The sequence below is a fragment of the Sorex araneus genome, chromosome X (assembly GCF_027595985.1).
Source record: "Sorex araneus isolate mSorAra2 chromosome X, mSorAra2.pri, whole genome shotgun sequence".
In the NCBI taxonomy this organism is placed as follows: Eukaryota; Metazoa; Chordata; class Mammalia; order Eulipotyphla; family Soricidae; genus Sorex; species Sorex araneus.
The window spans coordinates 233,976,042-234,000,532 of NC_073313.1; the positions used below are offsets into that span (position 1 = coordinate 233,976,042).

Consider the following 24,491-nt stretch of genomic DNA (forward strand, 5'->3'; position numbering starts at 1 on the left):
TTCAGTGCAGATATAGGTTAAATGAAAACAGATATAACTTATCAAAAAAAAATCTGACATTTATGATTAATATTAAAACAAGCAAGAAAAAATACAAAAAGTCTTACCTAACAGAATTTTAATTGATTGAACTATTTAATGTATATAAGAAAATTTTAAATGTATTAGTTATGCCACAGCAATTTGTGTTTTATCTGATCAACACTTGTGAATAGTCATAATTCTGCTTGTGAATACTCTTCAAATGTGAAACTTTTTTAACTCACAAGAAAAGTTTAGAAAATAATTTTTGCAACATACCTGATCCAGTTTAGCCCTCTTTAATTTCTGTAGTGTTCTATCGGAGGTTAAAACTTTTGAACTGCTATGAGCTTCAAAATATTCTTCTACTAAGTCGTTCTGAAAGTAGAGACACAGCCAAGTCAGTCTTCGGATACAAATATTTGTTTCATATCAAAAGTAGAGAGCCAGGGGCTGGAGCAATAGCACAGCGGGTAGGGCGTTTGCCTTGCACTCAGCTGACCCGGGTTCGATTCCCGGCATCCCGTATGGTCCCCTGAGCACCGCGAGGGGTGATTCCTGAGTGCAGAGTCAGGAGTAACCCCTGTGCATCGCCAGGTGTGACCCAAAAAGAAAAAAAAAAAAAAAGGAGAGAGCCAGAGAAAAAGTACAGTGAGCGCTTACTGTGTTCTATCCCTGGCATCCTACATGGTACCGTAAGCCCACCAGGTGGTCTTGAACACAGAGCCAGGGAAAACCCTTGAGCGTCGCTGGGAGTGGACCCACAACAAAATACAAAAAGCAGATAGTAATATTAGCATAAAGTAGAACATAAAATTATTTGGTAATCAGTATTGCCTTTGTGAAGTGATGATACAGATTAAAGAACAAGAGAATTTAATTTAAGTTTATTAATGAAAGGGAGTAACTCTTAGGATCACTAATGTTAAAGAAATGGGAACCCAGGGAATGGTTCAAAGGCAAAAGTATGACCATGGCAATAACAAAACATGTAAGTATGAGGATGCAAGTTTGATTCCCAGAATGCTGCACATATGCAGTAAGAGAGATTTTTTTTTTTTGCTTTTTGGGTCACACTCAGCGATGCTCAGGGGTTACTCCTGGCTCTGCACTCAGGAATTATTCCTGGCAGTGCTCGAGGGACCCTATGCGATGCCGGGAATCGAACCTGGGTCGGCCTCGTGCAAGGCAAATGCCCTACCCGCTGTGCTATCGCTCCGGCCCAGTAAGAGAGATCTTAAACCCACTGAAACCATGAGTGTATAAGAAACAGTACTGAAAGTGGAGGACCCACTATAGCACTGTAACTAATGATGAGTGAGTGCTTGTGTATCTCTCTGGCCATGGCAATAACAGCAAAGGAGAGGGGAGTGAGAAGAAAGAAGGGAAGGAAAGGAAAATTAAAGAAATGACTAAAGTAATCTGAAGTTGTACAGAGTAGGGTACTTGCTTTGTACCCCAAATGGTCCCTGAGCCCAGAAAAGTGATTCCTGGGTGCAGAGCCAGGGTAAACCCTGAGCACCACTGGTGTAACCAACAAAACCCCAAACAAACAAACAAAAAAATCAAAATTTGAGTGAAGCAGTCTGTTCCCAAAATCAGTGCCTAAGTTTCAACATAAAATCTTTACCCAGACTTATAAATGGCTTTATAGAAAGACCACACCTCACATAGCCCTAACAAAATACTTTAATATTAGTACAACAAGTGAAAGTGAGAATAAAATCAATAGCAAGGTAAAAGATTTTCCCAGTATGTCAGTAAAAAGGGCACAAGGCAGGATTTCCACTGTGAAGTGTGCTCGTACCATCCTGAACAAGACAAACTCAGGACAGCTGAACCTTGAGAGAATGGGTTCCAGCATTCAGAATGGAGACGCATCCCTCGCCTGCTGAAAAAGCCGGGACCCCCTCAGACTTGCAGCTGCTGGGACCTGGGAAGCAGCTCTCCTCATCTCCAGGACCAGCCCTGCCCTTCTGGCTGGGGCCCACACACAGGCTCCAGAGTCAGTGCCCTTTACCTACCCTGGTCCTGAACAAGCTGCCTTCCCACCTGTCATACTTCCCTGACCTGGTGAGGCCTGGCTGAGGGGCAAAACTGATCCACGAAGGTGGGGGTGGGAGAAGGGAGAACCCAAACCTGCTGTTGCTTCCTCCGTCTTGGCTAACCCCTGCCCCACTGAATTCGTAACCATACTCAAAGAGTTCCCCAAGCCCGAGATAAGGGTCAGTAAGGCCCTAACACACCGCCCTCCCTCCCACTGCGGCCTGCCCACCCCCACCCACTCACATAAAGCACTGTTTACACCCGCAAAAATAAATAATAAAAATAAAATTTTTAACAATTCACTGTATCACTGTCATCCCGTTGTTCATAGATTTACTCGAGTGGACACCAGTAATGTCTGTATTCCTCCCAGCCCTGAGGTTTTAGCAGCCCCTCCTTACTCATCTTTCCCAATGATTGGAGGCTCTTTTGGGTCAGGGGAATGAGACCTTTCATTACTGTTTTTGGCATATTGGATACGCCACGGGTAGCTTGCCAGGCTCTGTAAGGGTTAATATCCAAGATATAAACACCGATAAAACATTACAAGAAAGAAATCCAATCCCATCAAAAACATGGGGAAAAGGGATGAATAAATATTTTTTTCAAAGAAGAAATACAAAGGACCAAAAGGCATATAAAAAATATTCTAGATCACTAATCATCAGGGAGATACAAATCAAAACAACAATGAGATATTTTCTCACTAAAACTAGAGACTAGCACTCATTGAAAAGAACCACCACCAGTGTTGGCATGGATGTGACAGAAAAGGGTCCTTCATTCACTGCTGGTGGGATTGTTGTTTGGTTCAGCCTTTTTGGAAAACAACAGGGGTATTCCTCATAAAACTAGCAACTGAACCACCATAGGAGGCAGCAATTCTGCTCCTGAGAAGGGCCCAAAAACACAATGTAGAAATACTTCCACACTCCTATGTTCACTGCAGCTTTACATACAATAGCCAAGATCTAGAAACAACCCAAGTACCCAAGGACAGATAACTGGATCAAAAAGTTATTATATATACAATGAAATTCATCTCGGTCATGAAACAAGATGAAGTCATGCAAGTTGTGGAAACAAGGATGGATCTGGAAAGTAGCACTGTAGCACTGCCGTCCCACTGTTCATCAATTTGCTCGAGCGGGCACCAGTAACGTCTCCACTGTGAGACTTGTTACTGTTTTTTGCATATCAAATACGTATTTGGCATATCATATTTGATATGCAAAAAACAGTAACAAGCCTCACACAATTTGATATTTTATTTTAAGAATTAAAAAAAAATAAAAAGGTATATGCTAAGTAGTAGCCTACCATTGCCCATTCAATATTTGTTTAAAATCTCCTCTTCATATACCTTCATGTAACCCTCAGTATAAACTAAAGTGGTATTAATAAAATATATGCAGATGGGAAAGAAATCTCAGTAATATACAAATAAGAGAATTCATAATTATGAAAGCAAAAACAACAAAAAAATTTATGTTAATTCCTCCACTCATTCTCTTCTCTTAAAGTAGCTTACCTCTGAGACCTTACAGTTGTTTTTTGTTTGTTTGTTTGTTTTTTCTTTTTGGGTCACACCCGGGCGATGGACAAGAGTTACTCCTGGCTTATGCACTCAGGAATTATTCCTGGTGGTGCTCAGGGGACCATATGGGATGCTGGGACTCAAACCCAGGTCAGCTGCATGCAAGGTAAATGCCCTACTTGCTGTGGTATGGCTCCAGCCGCCAGAGACCTTACAGTTTTTAAAGTTAAAGTCTCTCTCTTTACTTACTGTATTATCTCTTTTTATTTTCTTAGAACGTGTTTCGTTGCAAACAGAAGTAGGAACCACTCTATTCTGAGTGTGAATCTTTTTATTCAATATGACTTCACCAGTGTCCTCTTCGTATTCCTGTGTAACCCCTTCATCATCCTCTGAGTTAGAAGCAGAATACTCACTTTCACTGTCAGAATGAGATGCTGTATCTGTAGGGAGTAGGGAAAGCAGGGAAATTGGGTAAACTGAACAGTCTGACAAGAGGCATCACTGAATGATGTAAAGAACATGTGCTTGGGCTAGAGCAATAGTACAGTGGGTAGGGTGCATGCCTTGCAAGCAGCAGACCCGAGTTCGGTCCCCAGCATCACCTAAAGTCCTCTGAACACCACCAGGAGTGATTCCTGAGTTCAGACCAAGGAGTAATCCCTGAGAACAACCAGGTGTGGTCCCAGAACAAAACAAAACAAAACAAAAGAACATGTGCTCACAAAAGTTTTCGACTTGGTTTTATCCAGTTTTACTTAGGATTCCTCTCAGATCTAGTTATTCACATTTTCTTTGCACCATTTCCTTGTTTGTCAACTGAGGCTAAGAGTGCCAAATTTAACAAACCATTGCAAAGATTATTCTGAAATGTACATAAAGCAACTAACAATGTATTAAATATAAGATGGTTTCTGCCAAACCATCTTATATGGCAGAAACCATCCAACATTCTACATCCTTCTTTCTTGTAAAATAATACCAATTTAAAAAAATGCAAATGTTCACCTCCTTGGGTAAACATGGAAAACAACTTTTCTTGTGTCAGACACTTGCTTTCCCAGTCTCTTTTGCAACAAGAGTTTAACTTGAAACTTGAGGGGAAATCTGCATGAATCTTCTGGGAAAGATTTTCCTTGCTTGAAGAACGGAAACTTTGTTTATATCCTTAAAGTTAAAGAAATCAAGGCCAGACCAATAGTACAGCAGGTAGGGAGCATGTCTTGCACGAGGGCAACACAGGATTAAGTCACAGAACTACACATGGTACGTTAAGCCCTACCAGGAGTGATACCTAAGCACAAAGCAAGGAGTATGCCCTGAGTATCAACAGGTGTAGTGTAAAAACGAAGGATAGGGCTTAAAAACATTTTTTTTAATAAAAGAAGTCATTAGCAATATGAAGTACTAATCCTAACTATGAAAATGTGACTCATACCACAATAGCTGCTTCCATGCCTACAGCTGGACTCCAGTGCCTCACAAGTAAGCTCTACAAAGATGCCAAACTATACAAAATTTCAGGTACATTGGGTTTTTGGCTGAGAACTCTGGGCCATCGCAGAGTGGGGATGGGCAACTTCTCCCAGCCCCAGCCAATCTCCATACTTCCAGAAGACTGGCAGCCATACCCTTATTCCACCACGCTGCCATGTCAGCTCTTACCCAGTTAAATATTCTGGATTTTATGGATGTTTACAGCTGTGTAATATCTCCAAACTCTACAATACTAACATCCCAGTAGGAACACACCAGATTGGAAAGGAATGTAATGTAGAAGCCAAATAAGCTCGATTAATGAATATTAACACAGAAGGCTCAAGTAGGAACAAAAGTTTAGTAAATCCTGACAGGATTTAATGTCCCTATAATGAGACAACAATTTTCACTTATTTTCTTTTACTGAAGTATTTTTTTAAATAATTCCATTAGTAATTTAATGGTAACAAGCAATATAAAACAAATTATTTTGAGCCTGCTATGGGGGTAGGCCTAAGTGGTGGTTGGGAAAATGGGAAGAAAGGGAAGGAAAAGACAGTGCTGGTGAGATTTGGTGGGAATGCCTGTAATAAATGCACCATGAACAACTATGTTAACCATGGTGTTTAAATGAAGTAGAGAGTGAAGTAGAAAAAACTAAAGATGAAAAATGCAAACATAAGGAATAGGTCTTTCATTACACTACTAAATTACTACATCAGCCTGAAACTGTGTATTCCTAGACCTCTTATGATGTAGGAATACAACTACAGTAGGATTTTCCATTGCTCCCTACACTAAAAAAATAATTCTGATCCAACAGTCAATAAATGATGACTACTATTATACATACTACAGACAAATACATACCTCACTACAGAGTTGATACATGATTGAAAAGAAACCATTACTAACTCTGCTATTTACCAGAAATAATAAAGCTAGTTTATGTGTATTAAGTAAAGATAAACCTAGTTTTATCCTCTGACCTCAATGCACTGTTGATTCCCAAGTATCAGGCTCATGGTCCCTGGAGAGAAAATATTTCTACTTTATTTTTATGAGTATACTACGTATATTAGTTTTAACAAAGAAAGAGAGGTTAAGGGCTATAGAGATAGGCCCAGGTTTGATTCCTGATACCTCATATGGCCAATTGGAGTCCCACCAGTAGTGACCCCTAGAGCACTGCTGGACATGCACCCCCCGCAAAAAAAGGGCAAACAAAATACCAAGTAGTCTAAGACTAGATTCTGTGTCATCTTTTATTTTTATTTTTTATTTTTTAGCTTTTTTTGGTCACATCCAGTAATGCACAGGGGTTACTCCTAGCTCATGCACTCAGAAATTACTCCTGGCGGTGCTCAGAGGACCATATGGGATGCTGAGAATCGAACTCGGGTTGGTCACGTGCAAGGCAAATGCTCCAGCGATACTTAATCGTTATTGCTCCTTGTTTAGATGCTTCTGTTTATAAAAACTTAGTGGAAAATAAAATACATACCATTTCTTTTCCTTAGATTACGAGGTGTTGTTGGCTGCGATTCACTTTTGTCATTATTCTGCTGAAAAATAAAAATGTATTATAGCTTAAATAGCAAAATAATAATGAACGCATGAAAAATAGTGATAGATCTATGTGAAAAAAGGTTAGGCAGAAGAAAAAAAATTTTGTTTTAAATAGACATCAGAATTAGACTAGTTTCTAGAAGACAATTAGAGATAAATTTATCAGAAAGAAGATATAAAGTAGAACAATAAAAATAATACTATAAATTCCAGAGAATTCCTAGAGGGATTCCAGTAATTGTAATTATAGATATTATAAAATATATGTTATTTTTACTTTTCTTTATTTTTATTTCTTGGGCAACACCTGGCAGTGCTCAGGGATGACTCTTGTCATGGTGCTCCCTGGGCCTTCAACAGTCAAATGTTGTACTTTAGCCCATTGTAACTCTGGCCCCATTATTTTCTTATTAAAAAAAGCCATATCAAATCTTGTTTGTTTTTTTGGGTCATACCTGGCAATGCTCAGGGGTTCCTCCTGGCTCTGCACTCAGGAATTACTCCTAGCAATGCTGGGGGACCATATGGGATGCCGGGGATCAAGCCCAATCGGCTGCATGCAAAGCAAACACTATACCCGCTGTACTATCGCGCCAGCCCCAGATTATCAGGGTCTTTTTTTTGCATTTTTCACCCATCAGAAAAACAGAATGCTTTTAAAAAAAATCTAGAGATAATTAGAAAGCAAAGGAACAGATCCTGTAGTGAACAAAGCATAAGTTCTTTTAATTTTTTAGAAACTTACTGTTGGTGACACTGCATGAGAAAAAAAACAGATTTATATTTTTCTTCCGTTTTTAAATCTTTAAGACACCTTGCCAAGGGATAAAATATCCTTTCTCTTGCTCTCCAGGACAAACAACTTGCTTATCAACTAATAGTTTACTTATCCAGGTTCAGTTCAAGACCCTCTATTTAATGTGTTCACCAATCCTAAAAATGTCAGGAACTTATTTAAAACCTGTTGGTGTCCAACTTCAAAGATGTGCCTTAAGCCCTTAACTCCTACTTCCAAGTGTATTAAGACACCGTCATAGTAATGTTTCTTTTTATAGTAGATAATACCACTGATGGTTTTTAATGGTCTTTTGTTTAATCATCTCATTTTCTGATGGTCTGGTAGAAGTGGTAACAACATCCATTATTATAATTTTTGGTTTGTCTGTGTGGATTTTTGGCTTTGGGGCCATACCTGGCTATGCTCAGGGCTTTACTCCTGGTTCTGTGCTAAGGAATCAGACCTGGGGTGCTCAGGGAACCACGTGGGGTACTGGGGATCAAACCTAGGCAGGCAACTTCCAAGGCTACCTGTCTTGTCCTACCTGCCATATTATCTCTCTGACCCCACTATTACACTGTTTATCTACAACTTGAAAAAAAAAATGAGCTAATACAGATCACCGTTAGATTATGGAACTGAGTTTTATTCTTTTATAGTGACTTAACATGACTAATAGAATTTAGGGAAAGCATTATTAAAGACAAAGGAGGCTCTGGCATATCTAATTTTACACCTAGACTTGCTTAAGTAAAATATGTTTGTGCAGGCGATAACCATAGTCCTAAATATCTATACTCATTATCTAAGGGATGAGTCATGTTTAAATTTCTTGTCACCCAAGCCAGGCACTTTTATCACTCATATACACAATATCTGAGATATGCTTATGTTCATTTAGACTTGTCCAAATACAGAAAAGGCCACTTGACAAGGCATATGAAAAAAAAAAAAATCACAAAAACATAAAGGAGATGAAAAAAATCACCAACTTCTTTAACCTTCCCTGAAATAAGTTTACTAAAGCCGACAAATGTAAATTATAAAAGGCAAGATTAATGTATTTGATGGATCTTGTGATCAATCCCCCAAGAAAAAACAAATTATAGAATAAAAGCAAAATAGTTGCTTAGTGGTGAAATGTGCTCTTTACATGTATGAGGTCCTGGGACTTGTTCCCCAGTACTAAAAAGCAAACAAAAACACATTTCTAGGCCAGCTCTACTAAAGTAAAAATATCCAGTGACAGCTCGTCTTCCCCCCCCCCAACCCCATCCCCCTTTTAAAGTATGGGATAGAACCTAGGGCCTCACACATGTGCTCTATCAGAGCCGAATATCCAACCTCCATCTGGAGTCATTTCTGACAGAGTAACAGGCACAGTAAGGTTGAGAAAATCTAGCTTTATTTTCAAATTTTTGGTTTCCTCCTGCAATGAATTTATTTATTTATTTATTTATTTATTTATTTATTTATTTATTTATTTATTTATTTGCTTTTTGGGTCACACCTGGCGATGCACAGGGGTTACTCCTGGCTCTGCACTCAGGAATTACTCCTGGCAGTGTTCAGGGGACCATATGGGATGCTGGGATTTGAACCCGGGTCGGCCGCGTGCAAGGCAAACGCCCTACCCGCTGTGCTATCGCTCCAGCCCCTCCTCCTGCAATGAATTTAGACAACTGACTTCTCAGAATATTTATCTACAAAAGTTGGGTATTTAATCACTCCTAGGAATATATCCTGGAGAGGCAAAAAGCTATAGTAGAAATGACATCTGCATTTGTATGTTCAGTGCAGCACTGTTTACAATAGCCAAAATTTGGAAAAAAAAACCTGAGTACCAAAAAACAGATGACTGGTTAAAGAAACTTTGGTACATCTACACAATGGAATACTATGCAGCTGTTAGAAAAGATGAAGTCATAAAGTTTGCATGTAAGTGGATCAACATGGAAAGTATCATGTTAAGTGAAATGAGTCAGAGAGACAGATATAGAAAGATCACACTCATCTATGGAATATAAAGTAACAGAATGGGACACTGACACCCAAAAGTAGTAGAGATAAAGGCCAGGAGGTCTGCCCCACAGCTTGGAAACTGGCCTCACATGCTGGGGGAAAAGGCAGATGAGAAAGAGAAAGAAACACCAAGTAGAGAATGTTGGGAGGACACATTCGGGTTGAAAGATACGTGCCGAAAGTAGACTACAGACCGAACATGAAGGCCACTCAATACCTCTATTGCTAAGTTGGGTATTTAAACTATAAAGCACTATGTAAACTGAGAGATGGAATGGGTATTTTTTCATCATATCCTACTCTGAAGCACTAAGGATTTTGCTTATTTTTGAGTAAAATGCTTACCTTTGACCGAACTTCATCTGAAGCAGAATGTCCTAAAGAATAACACAAAAAAACATGACTAAACACAAAGACTTCCCTTTTCAGTACAATCTTAAGACAAAATCACAAAGGCAAAACTGAAATTTTTACCCCAAAACCACCACAAAGTATTGAATTCTCAATCTCCAGTAGAGGCTGACATATCACTATTTCAAGATTATTACTTCCATGGTGACAGCCCTAGCCTACATTTCTGTAGCACTTAATTTTTTTAAAGGAAACAGTATTCATTATTTTAATTTTTTTTTTTTTTTGCTTTTGGGGTCACACCCAGCGATGCTCAGAGGTTACTCCTGCCTCTGCACTCAGCAATTACTCCTGGTGGGGCTTGGGGGACCACATGGGATGCCAGGGATTGAACTCGGGTCACCCATGTGTAAGGCAAACACCTTACCTACTGTATTATTGCTCCGGCCCTTCATTATATTTAAAGTATACTGTTTAATAGAGTGGGAATAAGCCACTATAAAACAAGTACTCCACAATTCTCCACAAACTACAAGACTTCAAAACCTCAAATAGCTTTGTTAAAGCAAATCATTCATGAGTACTCAGCTAATAACTCAAAGAAAATGAAAAAAACAAAACAAAACTGTAAGACTGTTTCCCAGTCAGTCTTGTCAGTCTACACATTATCAATCAGTTTATTCTTCCCTTTATAAAGCTAAATATGCACATACAAAGGCACAGAGGTAAAGGTATATCATGACACTGTTGGCTCAATCTCAGAACAGAAGAAAATATATTTTTAAAAACTCAGCAAACTGTAAACTTGAAAATACAATAAAAATTCTTCTTAAAGGGGCTGGAGTGATAGCACAGCGGGTAGGGCGTTTGCCTTGCACGCGGCCAACCCGGGTTCAAATCCCAGCATCCCATATGGTCCCCTGAGCACTGCCAGGAGTAATTCCTGAATGCAGAACCAGGAGTAACTCCTGTGCATTGCCAGGTGTGACCCAAAAACCAAAAAAAAAAAAAAAAATTCTTCTTAAAGAACAAAGTTTGTTAAAATCTTGCCCTTGCAGTCATTCATTTGTGGGATATAGTATGACACTAATATCCAAGGTGAGGGTAAACAGAGGCCAGAAGGACAGGTCAATGGTTGGAAGCTTGCCATAAGAGTGGGGAGGGGGCGGGGGGGGTGTGAAGGTCACAGGTAGAGGGAGGGAGGGGGAAGAAGAGGGGGGAGAGAGAGGGAGAGAAAGAGAGAGAGTGAGAGAGGGGGAGAGGGGGAGAGAGAGAGAGAGAAGAAAGGTGCCTGCCATAGTGGCAGGCAGTGGGATGGGTGGGGTTGGGGACAGGAAGGAAACTGGGACCACGGGTGGTGGGAAAAGTACACTGGTGAAGGGACAGGTGCTAGAACATTGTATGAATAAAATCCAATCATGAACAACTTTGTAAATGTGTATATCACTGTGATTCAATTAAAAAAAAAGAAATGAAAAAAGAAATTCTTACCCTTGCTACTCTGAGGAATGTCTGTGATAATTTCAGGATCACTCTTTAAATCAAATGAAACACTTTTTCTTGGTGTTTTTGCTAGTTCAGAAGCTATAAACATATATATAAAATAATAAAATGGGGAAAATATTCACATTATTCACATTTACTTAACTAAATTCTTAAAAAGAAACCTGTACTATTATCAAAAGTAAATAAATCTAGTAGCATTACGAGTACTACTGTTTTTAATCTTTGTTCGGTATTTAAGTCTTCAATTATCAGAAGTTCTCTCAAAAAATAAAGGACTAACTTTGACCTTAGTGCTTTCTCTAATTACTATACTTTCTCTTCTTCCTTCATAAGCCTATGCTCCCTGTATTACATATATGAGAGATACAGGCTTGCTAGTGGGCAAAAAAGGTCAGAACATAGAATCTAAATCAAATAAAAAGTGTATATTTAAAATTATATTTGTAAAAGCACTTTAATCGTCCACAAAATGTGCTATCTTTTACTCTGTATCTAAAATGATGTTAATACCATGAGTAGCACAGAAACACAGCATTGAGCAAATGTTTCTTCAAATGGACATCAACACATGGTTTCTTTTTTTTTTCCTTTTTGGCTTTCTGGGTTTTTGGGTTATATCCTATGATGCTCAGGTGCTTACTCCTGGCTCTGCACTCAGAAATTACTCCTGGCCAAAGATCGAACCTGGGTCAGCTGCGTGCAAGGCAAACAGCCTACCTGCTGTATTATCACTCCAGTCCCAAAATAAATGGTTTCTAAACAGAAGGGCTATTTTACTATTTAGAATTTTTTTGGTTTGTTTATTTGTTATTGGCTGGAGAGGGGCAGGCCTTGGATCAAACTCAAGGTCTCATATATGTAAAGTATGAACTCTACACTGAGCCACACCCCCAATCCCAGAAAGGGCCATTTCAAATGAAAAACACATTATCTTTAGGGATTTTGTTTGTTTAAGCCATATCCAGGGGCATCCAGACTTACTCTTGGCACTATGCTCAGGGGATCACTACTGCTGGGGAAGGGGTGTACGATATACGGTGCTAGGGATCAAACCTGGGTTGGCTATGTGCAAGGCAAATGCCCTACTCACTGTACCACTGCTCGGGTCCCTTATCTTTAATGTTTCTCAGTTTTCTCAATAAGTGTAATTTTTCACTTCACTCTGAATGTTTACACAGTCATTATGAGAATGAATGCATAAAAATACATCACTTAAAACATATCTAGGGACCCAAGAGAAAGTACAATGGATTAAGGCACTTGCTTTATATGCAGCGGATGTAAGTTTGGTCATAACCTATTATGACCCTACCAGAAGTAAATGCTGAGTGCACAGATATAGTAAGCCCTGAGCACCACTAGGTGCACTCCCAAAACAAAAACCGACAAAAAAACAGAGCTGGTAACAGTCCCTGACACAATAGAGTGTGATCCAAAAGTAAAATGAAGCTTGTAATCTAGCTGAGAACAGAAGACATTTTAAGCATGGAATGAAAAAAAATAAGAGTTTTATTTCATTTTTTATTTTGAGCATCACCTGGCTCAGGGGCTACTACTAGTTCAGCAATCAAGAGTCACCTCCAGCAGTGCTCAGGGGACTGTGCAATGCCAGAAATAGAACTCAGGTGTTCACACAAGCAAGGCCAAGTGTTCTACCACTGAACATATCACTGGACCCAGACTTAAATACACTTTATAATATGTCAGCCCTTATCATTTTTTTTAAATCATTCTTTTGGGAAATACAATTAAATGATTCTGACAGGAAAGTGTTAAATATATCTTCTTTGAAAGAGTAAACAGTGAAAACAGAAATCAGAAAAGCAACATACCTAACTTAGTCATCTTTTCAGAGTGTTTACTATTTTGAAAAGAATAAACTTTATTCCCACCGTCAAGAGTAGAGCCATTTTTCAAGGATTCTGAAAGAGAAAATGCAGCATGAATTTAAGAAAAATGAATAAAGTTAATCGTAGGGAAAATACATTAAATATTTTAACTACAAACTTAAGATTGTACTCCTTACTTTGTGCATTAAGTTTTAACAATTTATACATAAAATATACAACAGACTAAGACTATCTATAAAAATTTTTAAACAAAATAAGAACTTGCTACTGCAATTTAACTGTTTGGCACAGAGAAAGTCTGAATTCTTTATAATGTCAATAAGCTAGGAGATGGTTCAAAAAGCTGGAATGCATGGGGCTGGAGTGATAGCATAGCGGGTAGGGCATTTGCCTTGCACTTGGCAGACCCTGGTTTGATTCCCAGCATCCCCTATGGTCCCGTGAGACACATAAAGCAAAAAAAAAAAAAGCAGCTGGAATACAGTTTTGCCTGTGGAGGACAGATTTAAACATGGTCCCACAGGCACAGCATGGCCCCTAGATCATCTAGCTGGAAGGACTCCCCAAGTACCACTGGATGTAGTTCCTGCCCAAGTGTCAAATAACTTCTATGTAGACTAAATAAAAATCTGTGGAAATACTTGAAGGAAGTATTAACTACAATTGTTTCTAATTAGCATGTTGTTTATTCACAAAATGAAGGAGAAACCACCAAAAATTTGAGAACATGTGAAAAAAAAAACCACAAAACCACACTATACTCAAATTGCACCAAAATATCTTAAATGACTTAAACATACTAAGAAATAAAACTGGTGGGCCGGAGTGATAGCTCAGCGGGTAGGGCGTTTGCCTTGCACGCGGCCGACCCGGGTTCGATCCCCGGCATCCCATATGGTCCCCCAAGCACTGCCAGGAGTAATTCCTGAGTGCAGAGCCACCAGGAGTAACCCCTGAGCATCACTGGGTGTGACCCAAAAAGCAAAAAAAAAAAAAAAAAAGAAATAAAACTGGTGATTCCAAATGACATATTACTGACATAAAAATGAAATTAAGTAAGTAAGTAAATAAATAAAATGTAATGCTGTTCTTCAATCAACTAACCTACATACAAAAACACATTATGTGAAACAAAATGTTTAAAATATATAAATTGTTTCTATGATTTTCTGGTTCTGGTATTTTGATTAATAAACAATGGTTCAAATCATATTGGCTAGGAAGACTCTACTATAACATATAAACTTCTTAGTATTTAGGGGCTAGAGTGATAGTACATGAATTAAGATGGCTGCCTTGCATGCAACTGACCCTTGTTCCATCTTCATACAGAGAAACTCATTCCATCTTCTTATAGGGACTGAAGAAACTTATAGGTAGGGTGCTTGCCTGGCATGAGGCTGATCAGAGTTTGATCCAAACAGCCCATATGGTCTCCTGAGCACTGCCTGGAGTGAACCCTGAGTACAATAAGCCTGGGCACTGCTGGGTGTGGCCCCAAAACAAGGTAAAACAATGACAAAAACAAAAGAAGTCTAAAAGAAGGAATCATATATTACTTATAATTTAGAAGCAATACAATTCAGTCACCAAGGGTTTTTTGGCCCAGAGAATAATCTTACAGAATTTAACATTAGCTGATGGACATGGAGAGAATCATGCTGAGTGAAATGAGCCAGGAGGACAGATATCATTTATTTGTGGAATGTTAAAAAAAAAATTAGTATGAGACTAATATCCAAGGGCAGGAAAAATAGGGGCCAGAAGGACAGGTCAATGGCTGGAAGCTGGGCAGTTAGGATAGAGAAGGGACCAGTAGGACAATTATAGTTAGAAATGATCACCCTGGACAAGAACTAATGTTGAAAGTAGGTAAAGGGATATACATGATAACATTTCAGTATCTGTTACAAACCATAATGGGAGACAGAGAGAAGTATCTGCCATAGAGGCAGACTGGGGGGTGGGGACCAAAGGTGGGGTGGGGAGAGGGAAACTGCGTACATTGGTGTGGGAAATGTATACTAGTGAAGGGACAGGTGTTAGAATACTGTATGATGAAACCCAATCATGAACAACTTTGTAACTGTAATCTCGCTGTGATTCAATTAAAAAAATTTTAATTAAAAAAAGAACTTAACATTAGCTATGTTAAATTTTTGTTGTTGTTGTTGTTTTGGGGCCATCCCAGCAGTGCTTAGGGCTTACTCCTGACTCTGTGCTTAGGGATCATTCCTGGAGGTATTCAGGGAATCATATGGGGTGCCCAGGATTGAACCACACACAAGCAAGTGCCCTACCCACTGTCTATCACTCCAACCTCTTAGTCATATTAATTTTTTTTTTTTTGGTTTTTGGTTTTTGGGTCACACCTGGCGATGCACAGGGGTTACTCCTGGCTCTGCACTCAGGAACCACCCCTGGCGGTGCTCAGAGGACCATATGGGATGCTGGGATTTGAACCCAGGTCGGCCGTGTGCAAGGCAAACGCCCTACCCGCTATGTATCACTCCAGCCCCTTAGTCATATTAATTTAAACAGAAATAACACTATGAACTCATATCCATTAAAATGATTAAGTAAAGTGTTGGTGATGCTCTGAAGGAAGTTCATCATATAACTGGAGGAAATATAAATTGATGTAGCTGCTATGAAAAATAGTATGGCATGGGTTTGGTATGCAGCTTATGTGGTAGAGTACAGTCCCACATATCTATAAGGTCCTGGGGTCAATTCTGGGTCACAATACTTCCCACTTCTCATACTGCCAGAAGTATCCCCGGGGTCTCTATCACCACGGAACATGGCTGTCATGGGAATGGGGAGAGGGGATCGGGGAAAGAGTGACCCTCAAAAAATTAAAAATAGAATTAATATGACCCAGCAATTCTACCTCTAGGAATATGCCCCAAAGGATTCAAATAAGAGTCTCAAAGAAATATAATATTCAGGGAGACTGGGACTAGGGGTGAGAAGTACCTTGTTTCTAGTCTAGTGCCTTCAAGAAGGCACTTTGACTATTCTGGAACATTCCCATTTGTTTACCTCCAAATACCAAATATGCTCTGGGTGCTAGTGTGTGAAAAAGGGTGGAAGCACTGAGTTTCTACTACACATATATTACTACTTCTATACTAAGAACCCAGGTGTGTGTAATTCCATCAACGACCAACATCCAGAGACTTAAAAGCAAGCTCCCAGAGTGATATCTTGTAGTCTACTTCTCCCTCTGGGAGAAACTAGCAAGCTTCTGAGAGTTTCCTGCCCACAAGGGACAGCCTTGCAAGCTTCCCATGGTGTATTCATATGCTAAATCCAGTAACAAGCTGGATCTCATTCCCCTGACCCTGAAAGAGCCTCCAGTGGACATCCTTGAGAGATCTCAGGGAACGGATGAATTGAGAGGTTACTGAGCGCTCTCGAGAAATCGATGATTAACAGGGATTTTGATTAATGGGGATTTGGTGATACTAAGGAACACTTTTAAGAAGACAAAGGGTATTTTTTTTAAATTTTCATTTTGTTTTGTATTTTGGGCCAGATTCAGCAGTGCTCAAGGCTTACTCCTGACGCTGTTTGTGGATTACTCCTGGTGGGCTTAGGTGACCGTAAGTGGTGCCAAGGATCAAACCTGAACTGGAAGAGTGAAAGGCAAGTATATTGCTGGCTGTACTATCACTCCAGCCTTTGAATATATTTTCAATGTCTTTTTAAGGTCTAGAATAGAATGTAATAAAGAATTCAAAGTTCTATGCAGAATACAAACTAAAACTGACAGTTGTCTAGCTGTGGATACTGAGAGAATCCACCCTGTCCAGTAGTCCTACTGAAGTAGTCAGAACTTAAAAATAGTAAAGATGGTGAATTCGTATTCTTGTTCTGTGTTAGTACAATGAAAGTAAAATTGAAGGGGTTCAGAGATAGCTCAGTGGTCCTAAAGGGAAAGAATCCTCAAGTTCAATTCCCAGCACCACCCTTATCTTCCAACTTCGACCTATGGAGTGTGGTCCTCAATCCATGGAACCACATCAAACTGATCTTCAGCATACTATAACCAAGTGAGCGTGAGCACCACAACTAAAGTGTGATTCCTCACCCCTACTATGAACAGCTACATAAGTGTTTGAATGCTACAACCAAGTGTGAGTAACGTCAGTCATAGCAACAATGACAGCATGAGGAATAAATAAATAAAACCAAAAAATGCACATCCCATTGCTTAATTTACCAGTCTATGCATCTTTCAAAGCAATTTTATTTGCTACCAGAAATATGTATATGTTCCCCACCCTTCATAACCACCAAGTACCTTGAACATCTCTTCCTAAAACATCCACATAGTTCTGATCTTTCAAGACTTCCTTTTCATCTTCTTCCAAATCACTTTCTGGTTTCTTTATGATCTTCTTTGTGACCAAAAGCTGGGGTCGTTCCCTTTTTAATTTAGTTCCTATAAAAACATCCCCCAATGAGAATATGACAGGCATAAATTCTTACTAAACATTTTATATGTACATAAGTAAACAACACACACTACTGATGTTTTGTCTCTGATGAAAGAACTGACCAGATCGCCACATTATGTATAAAGAGTAATAAAAATGTTTCTGAAAATATATTTTTTAAAATATATTTTTAATTATATTTTTTAAGTGTATTTTGGGAGAGGCACAATAGTCCACATTTTACTAACAATGGGATATTATTTATTTTGCTATTATTATTACTATTGTTTTGAGGCCACACCTCATGGTGCTCAGGGCTTACTCCTGACTGGACCATATGGGATGCCTAGGATGGAACCCAGGTTGGTGCCTCTAAGGCAAACACCTTGCCTGCTACACTATCTCTCTGCACAAGCGTCATAATTTTTAATTTTCAATGAAGTTTGAATGGTGTAAACTAAAAACTTGAACTTTACAATTTTATTAGACCAAATATTTTGTGCAAGGCTTTTGTTTGGGGACCATATCCAGCAGTGTTCAGGGAACACTACTGGTGGAACTTGAATAACCATACGTAATACCAGGGATCAACCCAAGTCAGCCACATGTAAGGTAAGCACCCTACCCACTGTATTATAACTCTAGCTCCTTGTGCTGTTTTTTTAAAAAAAGTTCAATAGTTAAAAAAAAGGGTTTAGTCAGAGCAATAGTACAGTGGGTAGGGTATCTGCCATGCAGTAGGCCCAGGTTTGAGTCTCAGTATCCCATATGGTATCCCAAGCCAACCAGGAATGAGCCCTGAGTGCCGAGCCAGAAGAAAACCCTGAGCACTGCCAGTTGTGCCCCTCTACCCCCCACAAACCAAACAAACAATATTTAAAAAAGTTAAATAGTCCATTGGCATTACGTAAGTATCTATTTAATTATATAATCACTACCTCCTTCTCTATCAAGAATGTGATTAAGAACATCATCATCTCCCACAAACTGAACCTTCAGCATCTTGTCTTCCTTTAATTCCAGTTTATTCATTGCCAACCTAAAAAACAACAGCATACTCAAAAGCGATGAAAATTTCATATCAACCAAATAAACATTCACATAATGAAAACATTATTTGTAGAACATTTTTAAGTCTTAAGTATGAAAAAATATATATAATTAAAAAAATTAAATATACAAATATTGTGTATGTATATGTATGTTTTGCCAGGCACCAAACTCTGGACCTCACATATGATGGGCATATTCCTAGCCTTGCAAAGCATATTACACATTATTATAACAAAAATTATGCTGATTTTTTTTTTAAAGGTACATCCTCCAGTGTACTGGGAGGCACTAGTTGCCAATTCTGGAGATACTCAGCCCAGAGGTACAGGCATAAGGTTTGGTGCTAGCAGGCAGTGTTTAAAGGCTACCAAGGCCACAACCAGTGATGCTCAGGAGCCAATAAGTACCAGGGACTGAAGACTGAATTTGGAGTGTGGCATATGATGAACATGTGCTCTACAACTTAAGCTATCTCTCCAGACATTTAATATATATACACATATATATTAATAAGAGACAACTCTTCTTTCTGAAAAATGGAAGAAAGAGATGTTCTGAGAGTTGGAAGGAATAAATCCAGTCAAGGTTATCATCATCATCATCATCATCATCATCATCATCATCATCATCATCATCATCATCATCCCGTTGATCAAGGTAATTAAACTAAAACAGAAAAACTTTTCTGAGTGAAAAGAAAGTTCTATTCAGTCTATAGAAAAACTGTATAATTGGGCCCAAAGCGATAGTACAATGGGTAGGGCATTTGCCTTGTATGTGGCCGATCTGGGCTGGATCCCCAGCATCGTCCCCTGAGCACTGTCAGGATTAATTTCCGAGTGCAGAGCCAAGAATAACCACTGAGCATCGCTGGGTGTGGCCCAAAAACAAAAACAAAAAACAAAAGAGAAAATCATATTGCTATAAAGAAGGTGGTTAAGTCAAGAAAGTTTAGAAAAGGGGTAGGCAAAACAAAGAATAATGGTTTGTAAAGATACAGCATGTGGTACTTCACTGATGACCTAACAAGTCTGAATTAAATAATTCATAAGCATCTCCCTTTATAATTACTGCAGCTTACTAAACAACTTTATGGTTATGAATATGGCTTTGGTAACTATGTAGCAAATACTTGTTTGCAATTCTTAGAGTTTGGCAAGTTAAAGTTGGTCAAGTTTTGCTACACTGATGAAACACAGTTTCAGAGTTTATTTATTTAAATACTTCAGTCTGTCCCCCTCTGAGAGCTCGGCAAGCTACGGAGAGTATCCCGCCTGCACAGCAAACCCTAGCAAGCTATCCGTGGCGTATTCGATATGCCAAAAACAGTAACAACAAGTCTCACAATGGACACATTACTGGTGCCCGCTTGAGCAAAACGATGAACAACAGGACGGCAGTGCTAACAGTGACAAGTGCTAAGTTCAGTCTGTATTTTTTTGGGGGTCATGGGCCACATCCAGAAGTGCTCAGGACTTACTCCTGGCTCTGTGCTCAGGTATCATTCCTGGCAGGCTCAGGGGACCAAATGGGGTTGGAACCTGGGTCAACCAAATGCAACGCAAGTACCCTACCAACTGTGCTATTATTTTGGCCCCCAGTTTCAGAATTTATAATGCTCAAGTCCTAAAACCAATTGATGATAATTCCAACTAACAGCTCGACAGGTTTACTCCAAAGTGGGTTCTTCTTCTCTTTTTTAAGCACTGTTTTTGCTTTTTTTCCTGAAAATAGAAACTATTGACTGTCTTTTTCATCAATCAGTTATTTGAATGCAAAAAACTTATTAAATGTTGTCACATTTTCTTTTCTTCTTTTTTTTTTTGTTTTGGGGCCAGATCCATTCTCTGGGAGTTGCTTCCATCAGTACACAGAAGACCACAGAGTGTAAAAGATAAAAACTTGGGCTCCCACATGCAAAGCATGCACTCCAGCACTTTGAACTATCTACCACCACAGCCCAAATTTTCTTTGATTAACTGCACATTGAAATGACTGGTCTCAGTTTTCATTTACCTTTCAAGATATTACACATTCTGCAACTGGAAAACTCAGTCCCCTGTAACTGGGAAAAAAATCTGTCAGGGTCTGCAAACTGGAAAAGGAAAGCAACCTATAATGTTTATGAATTTCAACAAAGACACCATAAAGTCAAAGTAATTATGATTATATAAAAGTACAAAATAATCATTATTAATGTTTTGGTCAAAAAGCCGTAAAGACAAAAGATCTGGACTGAGAAGTCGGAAACTGAAGGAGGAGAAAATCTGAATGTTTAGTATGTGTTAGGCAAATTTGAATATTTTGTATGTACACATTCTCAAATCCTTATTACCATTTTTAGGCTTAAGTATAAAGATAACATTTTATACCTTTTTATTATGGTACCAGGGATCAAATCCAGGTCTAATGCACGTGTTTCTGAGTAACATCAGGGACTATTTTGGGCTCAATGCTCAAGAGTTCTATCTAGTGGTGCTCGGGGTTAGGGGAAAGGTGTTATATGTGGCTTGAGTTGACCACTTTGAAGACAAGCACTTTACTTCCTGTCCTAGCTCTCTGGCCCTAAATGACAGTAGGAGATAGACATTAGGGCTATCTTTCTAGCCACAATACTGTTTTTTATTATGTTAAATTTGGGTGAATTAGAAAAAGCTAAACACAGTTTTATCAATATTTCTATTTTTAAAAAGAAATATTTTCTTTGACATGAAAATTTAGTTGGGGGGCACACTGACAGGTTCTCAAGAAGCTATTTCTGGATCTGTGCTCAGGAGTGACTATATAAAATAATTAAATGGTGGCTGGAGAGATAGCATAGCAGATAGGGCACTTGGCATGCATGCAGCTGACCACATAGGGCCCCTTGAGCCCCACCAGGACCCACTAAGAGTCAGGTAGGCACATTCTGCTCAGCTGACTGCCTCCAAGAGTTGCTAGGTCTTCTGAGCCCTGCTTGAGTGAGGCCCCCTCACATTTTTTTCCAAGGAAAAAATTGAAACATTCTAGATGACTAGAACCCTAGGCAATTTGTGTATGGAATGATACAAAATATACCTAGTTGAAGACTATCTGTCATGGAAGGAGAATGTGGTGATCTTGGCCACAACCCAGCAGTACTCACTGGCCACTCAGAGCTGACGTCTGAAGGTGCCAGGGATCAAATAAGGGCTGGTCCCATGCAAGGCAAATACCTTTACCAATGTACCACTATCTCTCTGGTTCAAAATTTGCCTTATTTGTGACATAATGAATTTATATGTATATTTCTATTATTGGACGAATGGAGATGTTACTGAGACCACTCAAGAAAATCAACAAACAATGGGATAATGATGATGATGATGATGATGATGATGATGATGATGATTTCCTTTTATAGATTTTTAAGGCATCTTATTATATGATTCAGAATCACCAACCTCAGGAAATTTTTACAAAGGAATCATTTTTCCCCTCCTCAAACAATTTCTAGAGAAAGGAAAATACACTAACAATCACAATCAAATGTAAATACTTAAAGGTCATCTTGAAGGCACTTTTTTTTTTGGCTTTTTGGGTCACACCTGGCAATGCTCAGGGGTTACTCCTAGCTCTGCACTCAGGAATCACTGCTGGCGGTGCTTGGAGGACCATATGGGATGCCAGGGACCGAACCCGGGTCCGCCACATGCAAGGCAAATGCCCTACCCACTGCACTATTGCTCTGGGCTCTTGAGGCACATTCTTGAGTATTTTTACGTGGAATACATACAGTTAACTAGAAGGCAATACAGTGGTACTAAGATACACTCTCCTTTGAGTCCAAACCACGAATTTAAGCATATCTTGTCCTCACACACAACTGACAGGTTGGATACCCTATACAGCATATCCTGAGGATTCCAGGAGTGATCCCAATCCCTGAGTACAGTGAGGTATAGCCCAAAGCCCACCCCCACCAAAAACCAAACAAAACTCTAATTGTTAAGAGAAAAATGTGACACAGATGAATGTTAAAGCCATCAACTTTAAATCAGATAAGCTTGGACTCCATCTTAACACAAGTGTATGACTATTAGCAAAGTCATGATAATTAAGCCTAGAAAGTGAACGATATTGCTAACAAATATTCGCAATGATCAGCATTTGACTTTAAATGTTAACCACAGAGTCTCAGGTAGTTTTCTCTAGACCCTATCCAACAGAAAAAGCGCTCAATAGAGTAAGGAGCTGGCCTTGCACCTGGTAGACCCGGGTTTGATCTTGGGCACCCCAAATGGTCCCCAGAGCACCACCAGGAGTGATTCCAGAGCGCAGAGCCAAGAGTAACCCATGAGTATCTGCAGGTGTGACCCAAAAAATGAAAGAGAGAAAGAAAGGACGAGAGAAAGAGAAGAAAGGAAGAGAGAAAGAGAAGAAAGAAAGAAAGAAAGAAAGAAAGAAAGAAAGAAAGAAAGAAAGAAAGAAAGAAAGAAAGAAAGAAAGAAAGAAAGAAAAAGAGAGAAAGAAAGAAAAGAAAAGAAAGAAGTGCTCAACAAAGGAATGAATGATATCCACGATCTGACGCTGCGAGCCAGGCAAGTCTCTGCCCCTGAGCTACATCGTGACTCAAACAACGTCCACTTCATCAACCCCCACTGGCAGGTGCTGGGCCACGCCGTTTCCCTTCAGACTGCAAATGAACTCAGGGGAGATGGAAAGATGCTACTAGGAACTCAACCGTAAAACGCAGAGTAACACTTCCATATCCTTTGCACTGCAAAAGCTCTACCCAAAGACCCAGGTTTGGCAACATTACAAGCCAGCGTTGTCCTGAACAGTCCAGGATGACTGATTCGGCTAACGGGGCTCACTGGAGACTCCCAGGCGCCAATGGCACCAAAAAGGGTCTCGCTCTCGTGATCTTTTCCTTCTCGGGCCCCAGTAGAGCCTACTCGTGCCACAGGACACTTGGCAGCTCTCACGGACGATGCTTCTAATTATCTTTACCGGTCCGGGGCTCCTTACGCCAGGAACCACTTGCACGGGGAGCAAGCGGTGCTTGCACGTAAGGCCTATCAGTCCCTGAGGTACCGGTATGTCAACGGTCTTTTCAGAGGGCGCCTCTCATGCCCGCAAGAATGTATGGACTTCATCCTGGGCTCCTTCTGAAAATCTGTCGTTTGTGTCGCCCTAGCTGGGGTCCCAAAGCCCGCAGGGTTAGGGGTGGGGTCACCCTGGCAGGGGCAAAGAGCGAGAGGCGCCCGGGGCCTCTGCTCGGACCGCCACGGGGAAACGCTTAACCTGCCCGCAACACGACTCACCTCTCTCCCCCGCACTAAACAGGGGAAGGGGGCAAGATGCCAGCCGGCCCAGCCACGCACCGCTAGATCTCCGCCCCGCACGGCTCGGGACACCTCTCGCGTGTCGGACGCGATTCCACTGAGGGGTCGTCCCAGAGGAGTCAGTCACCTGTGGGAGAAGATAAATTCCAGTAAACAGTGCCTCAGCAGGGTCGCAGGTCCAGGCAGGGCAGTCCCGGAGGGTGGCTGAGGAGGGAGGAAAGGCCTATCTCCAACACAGCGAATCTCCCGCCCTGTTCGGGGGCGGAGTCCCGAAGAACCAATAAGAAGCGGGAAAAGTCTAGAATGACGTTTTCCTTAGGCCAGTCGACAAAGACCTTCCCAGTCCCACCCACCAAGAAATGTGAGGACAACGAATCCCTGAGCTCAGGGTTGCGGGCTTTTTCTCTTTCCGTTTCCGGGGAGAGTGCATGTGGGTTAGAACTGGGCGATTTACGGAACTGAGCTGTATCTTCTAAGGCGGTCTTAAAAAGATTTTTTTGTTGGTTTGCCTATATACGTTCTTTTGGG

At 40.1% G+C, this 24,491-nt stretch overlaps 1 protein-coding gene across 13 annotated transcripts in view; it reads right to left on the reverse strand.

Annotated features, from left to right (window-relative positions):
- ORC2 (origin recognition complex subunit 2) overlaps positions 1 to 24,205 on the reverse strand; it is a 53,070-nt gene extending 28,865 nt beyond the window's left edge. For 2 of the 13 annotated variants that reach the window (XM_055122665.1, XM_055122656.1), the window contains exons 1-9: positions 23,943 to 24,205; positions 18,543 to 18,643; positions 17,469 to 17,609; positions 13,142 to 13,231; positions 11,295 to 11,387; positions 9,798 to 9,829; positions 6,588 to 6,648; positions 3,854 to 4,047; positions 301 to 399 (exon numbers count right to left, since the gene is read on the reverse strand). In XM_055122665.1, coding sequence (XP_054978640.1) covers positions 301 to 399; positions 3,854 to 4,047; positions 6,588 to 6,648; positions 9,798 to 9,829; positions 11,295 to 11,387; positions 13,142 to 13,231; positions 17,469 to 17,609; positions 18,543 to 18,636 — 804 coding nt within the window. In that variant the 5' untranslated portion in view covers positions 18,637 to 18,643; positions 23,943 to 24,205. Of the gene's footprint in view, positions 1 to 300; positions 400 to 3,853; positions 4,048 to 6,587; positions 6,649 to 9,797; positions 9,830 to 11,294; positions 11,388 to 13,141; positions 13,232 to 17,468; positions 17,610 to 18,542; positions 18,644 to 20,673; positions 20,723 to 23,942 lie in introns of all 13 variants that reach the window. The other 11 variants (XM_055122658.1, XM_055122657.1, XM_055122660.1 and 8 more) reach the window with 11 other exon arrangements.
- Between the last annotated feature and the right edge of the window lie 286 nt (positions 24,206 to 24,491).